At 38.0% G+C, this 20036-nt stretch overlaps 1 protein-coding gene across 1 annotated transcript in view; it reads right to left on the reverse strand.

Annotated features, from left to right (window-relative positions):
* Nucleotides 1-337: 337 nt before the first annotated feature.
* Nucleotides 338-20036, reverse strand: part of KLHDC1 (kelch domain containing 1) — a 28736-nt gene continuing 9037 nt past the window's right edge. Inside the window, exons 7-13 of the mRNA XM_009289908.1 lie at nucleotides 18171-18254; nucleotides 11934-11992; nucleotides 7079-7191; nucleotides 6232-6304; nucleotides 1844-1928; nucleotides 1455-1507; nucleotides 338-1333 (exon numbers count right to left, since the gene is read on the reverse strand). Coding sequence (XP_009288183.1) covers nucleotides 1159-1333; nucleotides 1455-1507; nucleotides 1844-1928; nucleotides 6232-6304; nucleotides 7079-7191; nucleotides 11934-11992; nucleotides 18171-18254 — 642 coding nt within the window. The 3' untranslated portion in view covers nucleotides 338-1158. The remainder of the gene's footprint in view (nucleotides 1334-1454; nucleotides 1508-1843; nucleotides 1929-6231; nucleotides 6305-7078; nucleotides 7192-11933; nucleotides 11993-18170; nucleotides 18255-20036) is intronic.

The following is a 20036-nucleotide window of genomic DNA, read 5'->3' on the forward strand; positions in this document are numbered from 1 at the left end:
ACTGCCAGTCCGGGATGGAAGACGGCAACGCTGCGGCCCGTTACCTGAACCTCCCGCCCCCCGAAAGAAAACTGTGGGACCAACAAGAGAGCTGGGGTATTTCTTTGTCAAGAGAAAACCACGTTAACCGAGGGATCACAACTTCGCGGTTAGAAAAAAGCCACCAAGCTAATACTGAATGCTTAACGTTTAACACATACAAAAATACGGCTCTGCTACAATACCCAGTCACAAAACTTCCCTTTGTGATGTAGATTTGCTCCAAAAGCTCCCTTCCCCGATTAAATACGTTTTGCAGATTGTAAAAATGTCAAAAACTAGTCAAAATGGGTCTCGATTCAACTCTCTATAAAATTTTAATGACTGCGCTCCTGTTAACTAAATATTTGAAACAGAAAAATAGCAAGTACTACATATGCTCTTTTTAAACAATAAATAAGCATTTTTTTAAACAAGAATTAAATATAAACTTTACACATCCAAAATACAATATACAACCTATTTCGAAAAGGACTCATTGATTACAGAAACATAGTAAAACCATATTATGAACTGCGTGTAAGCTTTCCTATACAAACGGTAATGCTGCCCGTTGCAGCTTTTTCTGCAAGTTCCACGGTTAGCTTAGTGATTTTCCTACTTGGAGTTAAGACGCCTGGCTCCATCATTTGACGAGATGGCCAGATGACAGAGTCTGGTGGAATCAAATAATCTGATTCGGTGGTGTTAGCAAATGAGTTACCTTTCTCAAGACTGACAAGTGTGAATCTTCCAAAGATACCGCGTTGAACTAATTTTACCTTTTCAGAAAGGCTGATGTGATAAGGCTGTAGTAAGATTTTAGACTTAAGCCGTATTTTATCCAAGAGAAAACATTTTGTATCATCTGTCGCCTTCAAAAAGAACAAGTTGTATGGACCGTCTCATTAAGACCACAACAGCAGAAGTTAACAATATATACAAATGAAGTTTCATCAGTTTTCTATAATGCAGAAAACAAAAGAGACTTCCATAAAAAGGATTTCTTTGTTCTCAAACTTCACTTAGAAACTCAGCTTAACATACAGTTGTTCTGTAGCATTAGTAAAGTTCACTAACAAAAGACTTTGCTGTACGCCGTAAATAAACCAAAGCGTTCAACAGTTTTGCTGCCATTGTTCATGTGGTGTTTAGTTGACTTTGCCTTTCAGTTTCAGCTTTCTTCTCTTGCCGGTGGTTAACTGCAGCCCAGAAGGTTATTTTTTTCAGCACTTGCTGCAAAAGTTTCGACGGCAAGCATGGTATTTGATTCTTTAAGAGAGCTGCATTTTTACCAATGCAGTCGAGACACAACCTGAAGAAGGAGGGGAAAAAAGAAAAAAAAAAAAAAGATTTAAGTAAATGGTCTATAACCTAAAGACCACAGTGCCATCACGATTTACACCAGACTCTTTGTGCCAATAACCTCAACTCACCTCAGGAGTGAATACGGTTGAGTCTGAAATATCAACAAGTCACTGCAGTGACCCTGACCAACAGAAAAAAAACACCATTAAAGTGACAAACAGCTTATCTCAGAAATACTGCTATTTTCTAGATTAAGGTAACTTTTATTACCACATGCATAATTTAAAAGTGAGAATACTTAAATATTTATAAAAAATCTGAATAACAAATTCCTTTTTATGAGCCTAACAAGGGCAGGAAAACACCCTCATAAATTACTTTCCAAGAACACCTAAGGTCACATCTCACAACACCATAAGATATGAATGAACCCAATAGTGTCAGCAATTGTATCAACTTTATTTTATTTCAATTTTAATTATTATAGTGCTAGGATTTCATTATTCAGTTTACTGACTGTGTCCATGAAATGCAAGTCATCTTTGCTTCCACCAAACACCATCACTTCTCCTTCTTTTCCGAGGCAGGCTGTATGCCACAATCTAGAAATAAAATTATAAATAGGATTAGTGACCAAGCAGTCATGTGTTACCAGCAAAACAAATCTAAAAACTAAATGTTTTTAAGGGTTTCAGAGAAGCCGTAAGTTTACTTGCATAGTAACCTCTTCACCTCACATAGACTCTCCTCCATTCTTCATATTCAAGTTTCTTTTCAAAAGGCTCTTTTGCTATAAGGACATAAGTTCCTTTTAACTAAAACGGAAAGGTCACTTTTCTAATCCTGTGATTCCACTATTTATGCACAGAGCCTTAAAGTCTTACTGGCCTCACTACTTACCCAGAAGAATTTTAAAATTTTAAGTAATGTATTTTACAAGTTGCTCTGTGAGCTGCAGAAACAACAAAGCCTGTTCTTTATCAACCCGTGTCTCGAGGCAGACCTTCCGTTCTTACAGAAGAATGGAGAATAAGCACCGAGCGCTCACTGGAGCGAAGCGATTACGAGAGCCTCTCTTTTCTGTTCGGCCATTTATTTGCACAGAGTATGTTGGGACTTAGTATCTCTGAGCTTCCTACTTCTTTGTCAAGTATTACTGAAATGGGTCAATTGATTCAAAACGCACACGGGCAGGAGAGGCAGCCATACGTGCACAGAGCACGGTAACGTAACCCTTACTTCTTAGGAAACCAAGACAAAGACATTACTTCAACAGTCTTCAGAGGTAAAAAACAATACCTTAAAATACGGTATTACTCATTTCTTTAACAATATAAAAGGAGAGAGCAATGTGACTATCCATCTCATGAGAGTTTTGCTGAGTGATTACATTTCCTACAGACCAATATATTTTTGTCATTATTTGACTTTTCTGTACTTTAGTTATATATACTTTGTCTTAGGTATCACTACTTCAACAAAACGTTACAGTGGAAAATTTTTAGAAAACAAAATAACTATACAAAACAAGCTTTTGCCAAGAACAGATTTTCTTTTCCTTTTTTTTTTTTTTTTTAATTTTCCGCTATTTCTTTAATTCATAACTACAATTCTAATGGCTTTAAGATTGTGGGGTTTTCAGTACTGACTCTTATCCCTGAACACAAGTTATCCTGTTTCAGTTTTACGCTTCCCCCAAAGATTCCTGGGGATCATTTTCTGTGTGTCAATTACTTACATCACTCCCACAAGTTAAGTTTTGTGTTGTGCATATAAAAGCACATGCTATTAAAAAAAAAAACCCCACCCCAAAACAAAAAAAGACAAAACCTGACTTGCATAATCTTGCTTTAACAAAGATTCTGCTACTTCAGCAGCTATACCTTGCTAGATTTACTTTTTATTATTAGCAGATCAAACTCTGTAATTTTTCTATTGGTGTATCACCACTGAAGCAAATATCACAAGATGATTATCACCACAGAGCTCTGGCCCTTTAAGTCTACTTAACCAAAATAAGATGCACCACTAGAACTTTCACGCAAGAGTAAACGTTCTCACTTTCTTACTCCATTCATATCAGTAATTATTCACCGCTCTCCTTAGGCTAAACTGTATCCCACCTTTTCTCTTCCTCATACCTGTAGATAGATCTGTCTCTGCCTTATCTGCATTAGGAAAACTCTGGCCTGGACTTCATCACCGAAGAACACTGGGAAGCCTTTCCTGCCTTGACTTTGTTGACATCCTAGCTCGCAACCTGATGCTTTTTCTACAGACTGACAGAGTTTATGTCCTCTCACAGCTCCTCTAACTTATCACCTAAACATTCTAATAAAGCATGTTATTTAAATTATACAGATGCTGAATTGATGTAACCTTTTTACACAGCTCTTCTAACTAGAATAACAGAATTACATTGTAATGAAAACACTGGGAATCTAAGTTAAATATACAATTTGTTCTGTATTTTAACCTGGCATGCAAAATGTTAGCTGAAGTACAATTGATGGACAGAAAGAAGAAATATATTTTCTACCAATACAGAATCACAGATATATAACCTGGAAGACAATGTTTCAGAAATTACTAAAAATGAAGGTTGAAGGAAATTGTTCTTTACAGAATTTAAGGAGGGAATCAAATTTGCAGAAGCATCAGGAAAATACACTAATGCATGTGTGATATACTGTGTATTATTATAAAACAATAGAAATATATAAAAGAAGTACCCATGTATGTATTATTGGCAGTGCATTTTAAGTCCTGCTGTAAAGTCATATGAGCAATAGAACTGACTTAAACCTTTTTGAGAGATTACTCAGTAAACTACTGCAGAGATCCTGCAGTAATCCTGTGTAAGAACAGGGATACAATTATGGTACAAGTACTTCACACTCAAACTAGTTCAATGTATAGACAGGCTTTTGGTATGGCTCCTTTTATCTATGTTTCCAGGACTTCCTGAAAAAGGTTATTGAAGCATCTTTAAAAAAACCCCAAAACCAAACAGGGGGGTGCCATTTACTCCATTAAAGAACTAGGTCAATGAAACGCAACTGTCCTCAGCCTGCAAACTGCATACCAAAATCTTCAGATGGTGGAGAACCATAGGACACGTTTGGACTTGAAGGAGCTCTGAGACTGGTCAGCGTGTGACCCAAAAGCTTTTAGGAGGGTCTGGGCTGTGTGTGCGGCAGAGTCCTCAGCAAATTTAGCAGTGTCAATCTCAGGAACCCTCTTTGGTGCTTCCGCTGCAGCAAGGAAGGTGGCTTGCTCAACAGCCTCTCTACCAGCACAGCCAAGTGACAGTTCCACTTTCTACCCCAGTATGGGATCTGCCCTTGAATTGCCTGAAGGCCACCTGGAGCTCAAGAGTCACAGGTCCCTAACATCCAGCCCTACTGCCACCTGAGGCACAAACGTTATTCCAGCTTAATTGCAGAGTAAAGGCTGAGCTGCAGCTCCCTGGGCTGCTGCCTGTAGAAAGAGCACATTCTCTCCCTTCCTGATCCTTTTTCATGATGCACCAGTAAAAATAATTACACAAGGCGAGGCAGTCCACTTCAGCAGTTAACTTTTATGAGACCATCCATGTAAAGAACTGAACACGAAGACAAACATGATCCTTGACTGCTAATGATGTGCTTTGTTATTTAAGGCAGTCATCAGTCCCTTCATATATCAGTTCACAGATCGTAAAAAGAAAATATTCTATGAAGCTAAGGGATAAGTTTATTTCGGCTTGGAAGAGTCTGAAATGTAAGAAAGCAGAAAACTTGGTCTAACAGTGCTGTTACATTTAAAAGATAGCCTAGAAGAGGATAAAACAGGAAGAAAATTAATTGAGGTAAAGATATTTCAGTAACAGAAAACAGAACGTAAGGCAGGAAGCATGCAAATGCCAGACCAGAATTGTACGCTATGCTAAAAAAATGATATAAATTTGTGCTGAGAGTACCTGGGTGAACGTATAGAATGAATTTAATGAAAAACTGAGTATTTACTATCTACAGCAAATCAATTCAATAGTATTTACATTGTAAACACAGAGAATGCTTTAAACACTGTGTTTAAAAAAAAAGTCTGTGCTTTGATACAGCAAGCACCCGTTTTCAGTGGCAGATTCTAAATAACCTCCAGGTTCAGAACATGAAACTTGCTTTCTTTAGTCAGAAAGAATCAGTCTCTCTCTGTAGTCTTAACCTAGAGAGGGAAGGGGAACAGGGTCTGGAAGAGACAGTATGGTTGCCAGTATGACCGATACACATTCTAGAACCAGGTCCTTTTTGGTTGGCAGTTAAGTCCTCGAAATAACAAACCTCCACAGTCATTTACTGTGCTGTTTAGTACTAAATTCAGTTTTGCAAAACTGTAATCATAATTAGCTGCTTCTGCTCAGGGAAAAAAACTCAAACAAACCAACCAAGGTATTTTATAATACTTTTGAATCCTGAAAGGTGCATCAACATTTTGATAGTTGTCTCTCCCATGTTTCTAATAATGTATCAACATTCATCAACTTTTATTATTCTCATAGGTTATTAATTCCTCAAAAGTTAAGTGATATACATTTTCTTATATAAAAATAATTTGGACATAGAATACCAGGTTAGTTGGACACCCAGATCCTTCATCACAAAAAATCTCTTAATGCAAGCAAGCATCATAATGCAAGCATCAACTGTAACAAATACAGAAAATGAATTGTTACAAATATAGAAAGTGATAATGCTGTATCAGGTATGAAGGAAGGTAAGTCAGTAAAGCAAACTATTTAATCACACTGCATTAATTTTCTAAAATATTCTTATAATGTAGTTTTAAAAGACTGTTCAATAATGTAAAATTACTTAATTTTTTAAAATGCCTACATGTCAGCAAACGTTATCTATTTTTGTATACCTAGGCCTACTCTTAGGCAAATGGGTAAGTTGTTTCCATCCGTTTGTTGTAATGCTGTGAATCCAGCCATCACCTACAAATAAGAACATACATTAGTACTCTTCTTGGGACAAAGTATTGCCATTTTTATTTATTTATACAAAAAGCTCTGTGTTCTAAGAGGACATTATATTAAGATAACAGTAACATACTACATTAACTTGCATCTTTTCATTTTTTTGTAATTTAACTTAACCATTCAGTCACAGAACGCTCACTGCATTGAAATCTGGAATTAAAATGCACTTACTTTTTTTTCTTTTAGATATATTGAAAAAACAGGTCAATGTCCCTTTGAAAATCACCCCCTCCCAGTGGAATATATCTGTGACACTTAAAGCTGTTTTCACTAATGTCAAATTTTGAAATGAAAAGAAGTTGCCTCTTCTAGAAAAGGAACTCTGTGTAAGACTATGCTACTTCCTAGTTAACATTTTGTAGCTGTGATTTGTTATTCATCCACAAATCTGCATTATGTTGACATTATTATTTGTATCTTCTTACTGCAGTTGCTACTGATATCAGAAGTTACCCCTTGTTCATATCGGAATGCGTGAGACTCTTGCCTTTATTCTTTTAGATGACAGACAGTTTGATGAAGATTTATTATCATACGTTCTCACTGTACTACACAATGTGCTCCTACATTTCTATAAAAATAGTAAGATAGCTAGAGAAATATTCAAGCGCCATGAAAATTCTGTAACAAGATTTAGGTCTAAGTAGTTTGAGAAAGACAACAAATGTGCATACTATACAAGGTTAGTACTAAAGTGTACAATAGAATTATAATCTCTAAATTACTTACTTAAAGGAACATTATCAGAACTTAGTCCACCAAAAAGAAAAAGTCTGTCATCTCCTATTGGAGTCAACGTGTGCCAGGATCGATCTTTTGGTTTCTCTCCACTGATATTAATTCTTGGTGAAACAAATAAACAAAAACAATTTTTCAAAGAATGCTGAAAAGTAACCTGCCAGAAAATTTAATAGTTAATTAATTTGTCCTACAACAAGCTTGGCTATTTTCCCACTGAAAGAGCTGCACTTACGCAATCTGAATTCACTCTGGAGAAGAACGGTGTTCAAATCTAAACCAAGTAATTTCCTGGAGTAATTGTTCTCTGAACAATCGGTTATGTAAATAGCAAATGTAAGGACAAAAGCATTGATTGTTATTTTGTTTGTTTGTTTTCTTAAGATCACTAAAGCCACTCCTTAACACACAACTGAAGGCACTTAGGACAGCAAAGGAAGGCCTATATATTCAAATAAACTGCACAGTACATCTAGGTAAACAGACTCAGTTATCTGAGATAAAATTTCATGAATCCCAAGGGGCTACAGTCTCTCCACTCCTAGGAAAATGGTCTTAAATGATACAAGGATTGTGGCTTTACCTTTTATCCAGGAGCAACTACCTCTTCAACCATTGTGCCTTTTAACACAATGGTGAGTCACCCAAGCTTTGAGATAATTTTTAGTAAAAAGTGAAATACCTAAGTACAAAACAGATGTAGGTTTACTATTCTAAAAATCTGGTCATGTTACAAAAATATAGTTCTTCCACATTTTAGCTATGGATTTCATTTTACCTGCACAATTAGGTATGTTTGAGATGAGATGAGAATCTGAACAGCAAAGAACCTGAACATAAGGGATTACCTAGAGTGGGTGGCCTGAATTCACATCATCTTAGTTTAGGCACTTAGGTGTACAGTTGTCTCAGGAGGATCCAGCAGAGAAGAGTAAGGACCTCCAGAGGGCATCAGCTCACCTACTGTCTTGATACTAAGCAAAGAGGCAACTTCTGTTGTGAAGTACCTAAAGTTAGACACAAAGAATCTAGGCCACCGCACCCTCAGTATGTCTTTTGGAAAAGATGATGAAAAAAGCAGGTGCAAACACCATTTTGGAAAGATGATGAAAAAAGCAGGTGCAAACACCTGTAAGTTCTCCTGTGGGGTCAGAATCTTAGCCGGAGACTGTCCAGAGCTGGTAAGAAAGGGACGTTCAATCCAGGTGGACTGTATCTCAAAGAACCAGTTACTTTTTTTTTCCTCCCCTTTGCTAAAGTGAGGCGAGTGTAATATACACAGATGTGTGCTCAATCTACAATATGAACAGTGCAGAGACAGTCATCTGTATTTCCTTTATAATCAATGAAGAGAAACAGGTCCTTGAAAAGCACAGCTTGTGATTTATTTTAGATGTCTACCTTAGCAGCAGTTGTCTTATGCCCAAGAAGTGCCTATTTCTCTTAACTGAGCACAGAGGAAGCCTAGGGTGAGTAATACAGGCATCTGCAGTTCAGTTAGAGAAATTTCACTACTGGTGACTGCTAAACAGTTCTCCATCTGGAAGCAAAGGCTGAAGAATCATAGCTAATTAAACAGTGATTGCAAAACTGTCCTACTAAATCTGGCACTGAAGTTGAAGCGAAGTCACAATGTTGAAGTGCCTGCTTTGCACAACTCTTGTATAAGATGCTTCTAAAATTGGCAAAAGAGGCAGACTGTGCTGAGACACAACAGGCTTTGACGTTTAGAAAAATATATACCAGATACTGATGGGTGATAACGTTTCAATCTTTCACGCTACTGATCCAAAAAAATTATCACAGTAACAGAAATAACATAATATTGAAAATTTTGAATAACAGGTCAGTGGAGCTCAGGGAAGGTAAGGTAACTTCTGAGTGGTGGCAACTAAAATAAATATTGCAATCTCATGCTGGAAGATATTCCAGGATTAATAGGTTAACATTATGCAATTCCTTAAGAAACCTGCATAGAGTTGAATAAGAAAAAAACTTGACATGACTGGTTAATGAAAAGCCACGGGGCTTTAAATAAAATCATCACTGCATTTGGAATTTTTCCTTTAGGAGAGGATGTCCAACACGTGAATTTGAATGTTGGACTGTACAAACCAAGCCCTCCTCACTGGGAGATCTGTACTTTACAGAAGAACCTCAAACACCTGCAGTCAACTTGTCTTGGTCAGCAGCATCCAGACAGCCGAACTTTCTAATCTGTATTAAATCCTTGAGTCTCTTTTGGTGATAATTCACATGGGCAATCAAAGGCAATCTCTCTGCAGCTGCAGAATGGCTGAGATAATTCTGTTATCAAGATCAGAAAGGTTGTGTCCTGCCCAGCTTTTAACTCATCATCGGATCAGAAATTTCAGCAGAAAGGAATTTGAAGCTATAGCATAAGAAAGGAAAAGTTCCTTGCAAGAAACACCTCGAGGAGAAAATACTCACAGTGACAGCAAACACTTCTGAAGAAATTTCCCCACCTGTAAAATACTGGAATGACACTAGGGCTTTTTAGAGGCAGTTTTCAGCTGGAAATAGATTGTCTGATTAGAACTATTCAAAACTATTGCTGGTACTCAAAGGATATAGAGTGACTTTCTGTACTTCACATTCTTAATACATAACTTTATTGGTCTCAGCAAGCGTTTCTTTGCTATATAAATTTCAGACACACACACAAAAAAAAAGGCGAGAAAAAACAACCTGGCCTGTTTATCTATTCTGTCTTATTTTACAATGTTTGTGTGTTGAATCATGGGACTTTTGCTACCAAGTTCTTTATACTGGAGATGATCCCTACAAATGCCCAATTTCTAATACAGCCACCAGTACTGATTTTATGAAAGGAAGCGTGTAGCCAGAAATAATTTTCCAAACAATGCGTGCAAAGGCATACTGTAAACTGGAGTCAAAATGTAAATACTAATTTGATATTGTCCTGAAAAATACACTGATTTTAGCTCCTCTTGCAATTAGGAGATGAAATCACGCCAAGAGGTATTGTGTGTTTACGCATGCTAATAGGTGGCCTGGTTGTATGAGATGATTTTACCAGAGTAGATAATTAATAGCCACAAATAAATTATTTGGAGAAAACATCATCTAGCCCTAGGAAAGTACCCTTTTTTTCCCCCCGGATTTGCAGTTGACAATGGCTAATCTGAATTCTGCCATCTGTGATAGTCTGAATTATATTTCTCAGGTTTCCATAAGATCAGTCACTTTAGCAAGGAAAGAACAGGGCTCAGGCCTGTGAAGCTTCCTACAAGGCCAGCCTTTGATTAGTTACCTCTCTAGATACGAATAAATATGAACGCTTTACCTCCTGCGAGGTGCCACACCTTTTTTTCTAATATCTTAAATCTCTTTTTTCAGTCCCTCTTAAATCTCTATTTTCAGTCTCTCAAAGACTCTTTGCAGAGGTGCTACAGAATGGCTGGATAGTAGGCTCCTAAATTTGTAACGATCAGAGTCTATACTAAATCATGGGTAAGTCTTGTGAGCTATTCTTGGATCACAATATAGAAATAATCGGGTACCGGAACAACCTTGAGTTTTTAGGAATGGCTGCATTTAGTATTACCATACTTAGTCTAGCTTTCATATGCCAAACAAAAGGGAACATTGGCTGATGAGGACTAAGACAGAACTTTGACATTGACGCTCCTCCTTCAGAGCTTGAAGTTCCTCTCATTGACTTGTCACTCAGCTGTCACAGGTTTCCTTTCTTTAAAGCAATATAAAGCAAGCCAAACAGCAACTGCTTGTGCAACAACAAAAAAGCAAGCAGCTAAAGCAAGAATCTGAATAATCAATCCACTCAGAGGTGAAGTTCACAGTCTAAGAGGGACAATGCTCTCATTTAGGCAGAACACTCTTAATTTTAAAACAACCAGCAAAGAAAAAGGGGAATTAAACTGATTAGTCAATCGTAAGTGCTAATTAAAGCAATCTTCAAAGAGGTTTTTCTCAAAGGACACTGTGGGACTTCTTTGTCCTGCTGCCACCAGCAGCAAGAAAGAATGGATGGAGGATTGTGTCTACTCCCTTGCTTTGCTCTCAGCTCAGAGGGCAGAGGAACACACTTGGTGCAGGATCAGATCAGCAGTCACAGGTGATTAAAGATGCCCATCATAGGTGCATGAAGCACACAGAGCCCTGGAGCAGGATCAGTACTGATACATACTCAGGAAAGGTGTATTTCATGGTCTTTTATGAAATTACTATGAGGTTAAGTTGAGAATAGGAACGGAACAGTGGTTATCACCCATCAGTTACTGTTTATCTCCTGGTTTGTGTATCAGCTAACAATATATCCACTGATTCTACATGTTTAGTAGGCACTATCAGAAATGCTACATGCAAACAAACAAATCTTAGGAAGCATACTGATACCTGATTTAGTTTAAAATTGAAATATTTAGGTCATGCTTTTAACCATTTTTTTAAAAATCAAGTTAAGATGCTTATCTTGGAGGGGGGGGAGATCTTTCCCCATTCTGTACCACAATGAGCCAAATATAGATAGTAAAAACAGTATTCAAAAAGACATCAAAACTAAAATTCCATATGGATGAATGTACCCGTCTTGAAAATGAGGATGTCAAATCACTACATGCTGTGCTTAAAATAGCATCATCAATGCTTTGGTGCAGAACAGAAAAAGCTTAGTAACCACTATCAAATTAAATTAAATTGAAATCACAATATAACAGCTGTTAAAATAGTCCCCAAACTCCCATTCTCCTCTTGGAAAAGCTACAAAATTAGCACTGGAACTATTTAACAATATGTTTCAATCTGCTACATTCAACTTTAAGTGTTATAGAGAGAAACCTACCTTCCAGACCAAGTCCAAGTGTCTAAATTCAGGCAGTGCAAATCATTCATTCTAGTTTGCTAAAACAAATAAATAAAATCCCAGTGGTGTTATATTAAGCAAACAATGAGCGAAGTATTTCAGCGAGGCCTTCCCAGGACAGAATATTCCAAGTAACAGTATTTTGAAGAAAACCGTACCCATGTGCCTTAAAACAACTCTATTATGTGGCAGATGAAAAGCATTTCTTCTCAAAAACCCCATGCAACTCTCAGAAAACCACCTGTCAGGAATATTTACAGTAATGCAATGGCAGTATGGGGCCAATTTTAGGTTTAATAGTGAAGAACTATGTGATATTCAGTTCCTGCAAATGTATTAAATTTTCATCCACAGAATTCGTGGCACATAACTGCAGGTGTAATACTCTACACAGAGTTTCCTCTCACTATTTTTCTTTGCATTCTGATCAGAACTATGCATCCTCCTGCCTGGTCACTTATTCCTTGAAGTATTCTAGTAGGTACTGTACTCAGTACATGACATCCCACAGAAAGTTCATCACATCTTGTGTTTTTCTCTCTTTTCCGGAAGGCAAGCCCTTTCACAAAGTTACTACTAGCAACAACAAGGTTTTATGACCCTTTAACATTTGCCATAAAAATAACAGAATGTGTCAATAAGAACAATGGGAAATCAATACACTTGCGTATCTGCCTGTGTTTTGAGATGAAGAAAGTAACTACCTTAGACACATAACGGGTCAGGGAGAATATAAGAAAGAATTTCTTTGCTTTAGATTGCAGCAGTATTTTCAATGGCTCGCAATACACTTGACTGATATTTGTGATTCCCCTAGGTACTACAAAACAATATCTGAGAAGTAGGGAAATGTATCTTGCCTTACCTTACAATTTCTTTTCTCCTAGGGTAGTCCATAGATCTATTAGAATAAGCCTTTCTCCAGCTTGCAGATCCTTTGAGGCAGAAACTAGACTTGTCATTTAAGTCAGAATAGGAGTAGTTTTGCCCCTGAGAACTCAGCCAGTTAGTGAGTTTGAGAGACTTCCAAAGCTGTCCATCAGAGCTATTGAAAGTCTCTCAGGGTATTTCAGGAAACAGCAAGGTTTTCAGGATAGCTATGGCCTCCTCTGATCAAGTACATGCTAGCCCTTTTCTGTCCAAGGGAAGAGGACGTTAACTAGCATTTTGAAAACGCCTTCAGAGAGGCCAATAGGCTAAAGGAAAGCAGAATGTGAGGGCTTTTGCGCATTGCCTGAGAAACTTTATCCCTGCAAGAGGGCGAATGTAACAATAAAGTGTGGTCCAACTGACAGCTAGTGGAACAGATCTGTCTTCCATGACAAGTCTATTCAGTCTCCTGCTCCTTCAGATGACTTTGAAGGAGATGAGGAACAAATTATACAAGCAGAAAGCAAAATGCAATTACTGAGTATCTTCTGCTGTACCTGTACACAGCTAGACACTTGGGGGTAGGGTGGGGAAAAAGCAACATCCTGGCCTCTAGAACTAAAAATATTTAATCATCTTGGAATAACACAGTTTGATACGGAGCACATCTATTAAAGAAAGGGAAGAAAGAAAGTTGCTGTTGTCTTGGAAATTAAGGTTTCAAGAAGATCCTGTTCAAGACCTCCTCGCTGACTTTCCTTTCCTAGGCATTAGGCAGAAGACGGAGTAGTTTTCAGTTTCTTGGTCCCTGGGAAATCAATGTATTATGATCTTTACATTCTCATGATTCAACAGATTGACAGATGCATAATTACATCAACCTCATTTTGAATTCAAAACACAGCATCAGTTGGACATTTATGTCTAAGATTCAGTCCTTTAACATAGCTTTAACAAATGAAAATGCCTTTCTACCCGATCCTTATTTGGGAAACTGTAAAGCACACAGTCAGGTTATAGTATCGGCACTTGCCATATGCAAAGTTTTCTTGCAGTTTCTCATGTATTTTTAAGAGCTCCCTACTATATTTAATCATTTAGCTGATAATCCTAAAGTGATTCTTAATTGGCTTAAAAGCATCAAGCCTCATAAGAGGGTTTGCATTTCCCTTTGAGCTACAAGGACTCCTTAGACATCCTACTTATCTATGGCATGTTCATTTATTTGCAGCCTAGTAAACATTAACCAGGATCTGCTTTGTCTCAGGATTAGCTTTCTAGCGTGACGAAAGGCATTAAGGGCGACATATTTACAGCTCACTGCTGTTACAGTAAACTCTGTGCAGCTCTCCATTCTGAGATTTACAATCAAACAGCTATTACAGCTCAAATCTTTGGAAGAGAAGGACTGCAGTTCAATGTATCTTCTGATCTTCAGTGACAGAAAGGATAACAGGAAATATAAACATGCATACATTAAGGCATCAGATGTGTGAAGAGCTGCTGGAAAGACTTTGTTTTATTACTTCATCATTCTTTACATGAAAACTTTCTACTTTAATCAAACATGAGACTTGCATCAACTTTTGGACTAACTCTCCTTCTTTCCCACTTTCTCCCATTTCTGTTTTTTCGGGGGCTTACCTGGAGGAACAGAGTCCACATAATACTTCTGAGCCTGTTTTCAAATGATTCCTGGTACAATTGATTTTGATCATCATCATCATCATCTTCTTTTACCAGTTCTAGCTCCAAGTTTGGAAAAAGGTGCCCTTTCCTCCCAGAAAGATGAATAGGAGAAGCCTCATGACACTTCCTGGCCCTTTCTGGTTCCTTGTAGAGCCTTTTCCCTGGGAAGATTTGTATTATGGTGAACTAGGAGGAGAAGGAGGAGCAGAGCAACCCCGTATTTGCTCCTTAATTTATGGAGAAATGCAAGACTTCATCCTTTGGGGAGGAGCTACTCCTGTTATCAGGAAATGTAGTGTTTTTCTGATGTCTTTAGCTTTCCCTTCCTGTTTCATGACTTATATTAATTCCTCAAGCCCCACTGAATGTTCCCTAACCTCTGTAAGTTTCCTTCCATTTATTTCTAGGATAGAAAGTGAATCAATAATAGAGTATCACTAAGGTGAAAATTACACTTGCTGCTCTCCTACAAAATTAAATATAGCTTTCCAAAATTTCAGTCTTCTCTGACATTGTTCCCAAACAATGAAATTTAGCAAATGGTTATTAAGGAAGCTGATGCTACCTGAGGAAGAGAAAAACCTTTTCAGATCAGAGCCGCCTTGTATTTCTGAATCCTGTAGTCAAATAGTCAGAGTTAAATAGAAGCCAGAGGGCATGTCCTCTTAGGGCATATCTAACCATGCAACAGCACAGTGGAGAAATGACAGGTGAGCTCCAGTTTACCAATAATTTCACTTGCAGAGGCTGCATGAGAATCCTAGCTTGAGTTACAAAGCAGCTCAGTTGCAACAGGCACAGCACAGCAACCCTAACTAGCTCAGACACGACACTCAATGCTATTCTGTTTCTGGTGTGAAGACCTCTGCAGCGCACAGAGATAGCCCTTGCTAACAAAAAGCCAGAGGGAGCAAGGCTTTGAAGGCTGAGGAAGTGTTCAGAAATAAATGGTAGGCCAGAAGGTCTTGAGCTGCATGTTTACTTCTTCACATCTAGGTTTCTTTCCCTCTCATGTCTGCAGGCTTGCTAAATGAGGAGCAGGATTCAGTTCAGCTGTGGTTAGCAAGAGTTCATTTATACAGCAGACAAGAAAGAGCAAGTTCATAGCAGAGGCACAGCACTCACTTAGCCTGGCATGGCTAACCCTGACACACGAGATTCAAGTAAGACTAGATACTTTTTCAATCTCTTCTAATATCCCTTTATTTCCTTAGTTATTTGCAAATCAAGTTTGTCTAAACCTACAGCTCTGGAAGCTACTGCATGCAGTTCTCTCTCAGTCAAGAGGTGGGGCTTTAGCAACAATTCCAGAGATCGTGAGCCTGTATGAAAGGCCACGTAACACGTAATGCAGAATGGTAAGAATAAACAGGATCAATTTACTTTCTTTTCTTATTGCTCTGAAAAGGTACTTGGGTAAAAACTTCCTGCAGCCGTGGGAGGCGATTCGAACTGAAAAACTGGCTGGACATTGTGTGGCCATTCTGAACCTGCCTTGATCTGTATGTCTGGTTTCTGTCTGAGCAAGCAGGAGTAAGCCATTTTGTAACAGAACTGTAGACTTTCCCCGAGAAGAACACAGCATTAGAGTACAGCTTTTACAGCATGAAAAACAGGGGATAGGGAACAAAGTGCAATTTTACACTCTTTTATTTGGAAGTAGTTGAGAATACAGGGTTTAGGTTAGAGCAGCTTTCCAAGATGAAGCTGACTTATGTTCATTGTAGGGCATTTCCAACCAACAGTTAATTCCTTCTCTCTCATATAACAAAACTAGAGAAACACAGCACTGAGGGCTTTCAAAAGCTTCTTCACTGTTACTTTTCATAGTAGTAGAGATAGAAAGCATCAAGTCTCATCCTTTAGCTGAATATGATTAAAGGCTCTAAATTAGCTGTAGGTAAAATGAGCTAAACACTTAAATTTTAAAAAAAACATGGAAGAGTACACAGTAACTTAAATTAGGTTTTTTCACTTGCCTTACAGAATCTGTTTCTCACATTCCTGATAAACTCCAGCTCATACTGAGACCTTTAAAAATACTATCTTCCCTATGCTTTTGCAACAGTTCTAAAAAGAGTTGGTACACTTCCCAGCCCATAAAGAAACTATCCTTGCAAAAAATTTACAAACGATAGGGGAGCCTGCATTAGTTAAGACTACCTACTACCATCCTTATTTTCAGATATAAGACAGGAATATGTTTTTTGTATTGGATTGCTGCCTCAGGCTTAAATTCTTACATTAATGCTTCAGCAGAGAACTACTGAAGAGAAAATCTCCTCTAACTAGTACTAGAAAAATTGTGTTGCTGAGAGGTTTTGGTATCTCTTTGCTTACCAGTGGTAGCTTCAAGTTTGTTAGGTGCAGATAACCAGGGGGATGATACCTATGACTTTTCTTTTATTTTTTAAGTTAAAAAGAGCTAGGAAGAGTTAAGATTATATAGCAAGAATCTAGCCTTGATTTAAATATGCACTGATTGCATCCTATACAGACAGCTCTTAGGCTGCCTTTGACAATTACCTAGGGGACAACAGATTTAAGATCCTCCCACAGTGTATTAAATGGACAGTCTTGGATCAACTATCAAGAAAGCAAATACAAGCCTTACTCTTGCAGTAAAGAGCTTATAGTGGATGCACAGAATAAAGCTGTTAACAGCAATCTCTATGGTGTGCTTCACATATTTTGGATCAAGGGCACAGAGCATGCTAAAGGTAAAGACTGAGACTGCAAAACTGACATTCAGAGAGCAGAGGAGAGGCTTAACAGGACTGGAATGACCTGTGCCTGCAGCGGCCTGTGCTATCAGATAACATGCTGCAGCATCCTGTACCAGCTTGAACGTAGGGAGACTGATACCTTTGTATCCAGACATTATAATCACATGCTGCTCTTCCAGACATCTGTATTTCAGTCACTTATGTGCAAAAAATGACAAAAGTTTAAATTATAAAGCCAACTGCAATCTGTTCTTTCCTACCATTCAGAACCACATGTTGCAACTGTAAATATAAAATACTGTATCCCAACAGCTATTCTGAACTTCACTTTCCCAGAAGGTAAACATCAGGGTATGAGAGATGTACATGTGAATAATTGACTGCTCTTACACATTTCCTCTTTCTTTAGTGGAGGGGGGGGAGGTAAGCACAAGCTAAAATCCCAGTTATATTTACTACTTGCTAGCATTTCATTGAGTGAAATGGGGGAAAAAAGGCCAGCAGGTTTGATGTATAAATCTGCCTAGCTGTAGCAAGCACAGAGTGCTAGCATCTCATCATTTATTTAAACCTGGTCTATCATCAGGCTTGCTTTTGCTCCACTCTCAAAGAACCATCTCCTACAGAGGTTACGCACACATCAACCATTTTTGTTGATTTATAAACATTTGCATTTACCATACAGTCATCTGTTTTTTCACTTTTTGGGACAATGTATGCTTCATCATTAATACTACAGACAAAGACAGACTCTTCTTTTTGTAAGGTAGAGGGGGATGAAAAGAAACATCCTGGATTCAACACCCCTAACATACAGGTTAGGCCAAAGACATTTTGGATTTTTTTCTACTACAAAAATAATTTGCTATAAAAAAAAAACTGCTAAGAAAATAATATTACTGCCAATAAAATGTTTTAATTAAACACTAACCAGCACTCGTCCTCCAAAGATGTAACCTTTATTTCCCAGCACAGCACATGTATGAGCTGCTCGAGGCTGAGGTGGATCTCCACCCTGGAAAAAAACAAAATTAGATCCTTCAGAACATCATCAAAGCACCAGCCGAGGATATTGGCAAGTCAGTATCGCAGAGATTGCAAAAGTAAGGCCAACGTGCATCAATATGCTGACAGAACTGCAACTTTAAAAGGAAATAATTTGTAGTCATGTCCAAGACTCCACAGACATTAGAAATTATACATATTTGCCAAGGACAGCTTTAATTGAGTTCCCTCAGTAGCTAATGTTTAATATATTCCCTCTTGGTCTGATTTATCATTACTTTACTTAAGTGAAATTCAATTAATTTATCTTTAATTCCTAAGCATAAAATTACAGTAACACATCAGTTATTGTTGGTATGTCCTCTACAGCTTTATTTTTCCAAAGTGCAAACCATCAGGAACTGGTACAAAAATCTCTGGAAATCAGATCTTAAAATTTGATGTTACGTCCAATAGCCACATGCCAAAAAGTATTCCCTGTGTAAATCAGAAATAAAGATAGCAAAACTGGATTTTACTTTTCAATGGCAATAACATTTTTTGCATTTAGTTTTATAGGAATTTTAGAACATCCTATAGAGACCATAAAATAGTGTCAGACACTCATTACCATATACTTCTTCTACTGAGTTCTTACGTAAACTCACCAGGATTTTATGAACCTTTATAGTATACTATCATATTAATATCAATAAATGGAAATGTGTGCATTAGTATTTTGCTGGGAAAGTAAGTATACATGCTCCTTTGGAAGGCTATTAAAATAACATATTTGCTGAAGAATATCTCATCTGTTTATTCTAACGATACAGCATGACTGGGAGATACTTGTTCAAAAGATTTTTCAGCATTAACTCTTGAAGGGAATACAGCAACTCCTTGCATACTAAACATCTATCTTTACTTCACAAAGAAAAACTGGAGACCTGAATTAGCAATACAGCGAGTTTACTCTCTCTCCCCTTGCCTTCTTTAAGTCTGTGAAAGCTGAATAGTGAATCAAGAGAGACTAGATTTCAAGACTACTATTGTTCTTTCAGCCCAACATACTATCCTTCACACCGACCTATCAGCTTTATGAAAAGGGGGAGGCAGGGGAAAGGAAGAAATCCCCAGGCAGACCTTAATCTCTCATGTGGTCAACCCTCAGTTATCTGTGATAGGTTATCCATATTGCAGATTAATTATACACAGATACGGTCAACCAAAAGGCTTCATATAAAAACAGTTCAGATAAACGAGGTTTGTTCACCTCAGTTTGGCACCATTAAAACCTTTCATGTGTTTCTACCATGCACTCCCCAAAGACCTTCGCTTCATTCCAGAAGGCCTTTGCTAGGTGTTACACAGGATGAATGCGGAGCTGGCCTGGGTTAATAGCTGTGCTCCAGCCATGAAACTGTTCCACATCCAAAGCCCTGGCAGGGCCTACAAGGATACCCAAAGTCGGTATAATCACCATAATCCATTCCGGAGGACCCAAGCTTGCTTTGTGAGGAGCCACCAAACCACCTCCACACCCTGTTCCTCAGGACCACTCTGGTATTCCTACTAAATGGTTTTCTGGAGTATTCCAGTGCCTTGTCTTTCCAGTAACGGATTACTGACAGTAATTTTATATTCCCAACAGTTGTCTTAAAGCTTGAATAAAAAGCTTTATCTCAAAACTATCCCCTAGATACAGAATACCTCACCTCTGTGCCTGGGAAGATGATGGAACAGATCCTCCTGGAAGCTATGCTAAGGCACATGGAGGACAGGGAGGTGATTTGAGACAGCCAGCATGGCTTCA

This window comes from Aptenodytes forsteri, unplaced genomic scaffold (assembly GCF_000699145.1).
Source record: "Aptenodytes forsteri isolate BGI_AS27 unplaced genomic scaffold, ASM69914v1 Scaffold76, whole genome shotgun sequence".
Lineage (NCBI taxonomy): Eukaryota > Metazoa > Chordata > Aves > Sphenisciformes > Spheniscidae > Aptenodytes > Aptenodytes forsteri.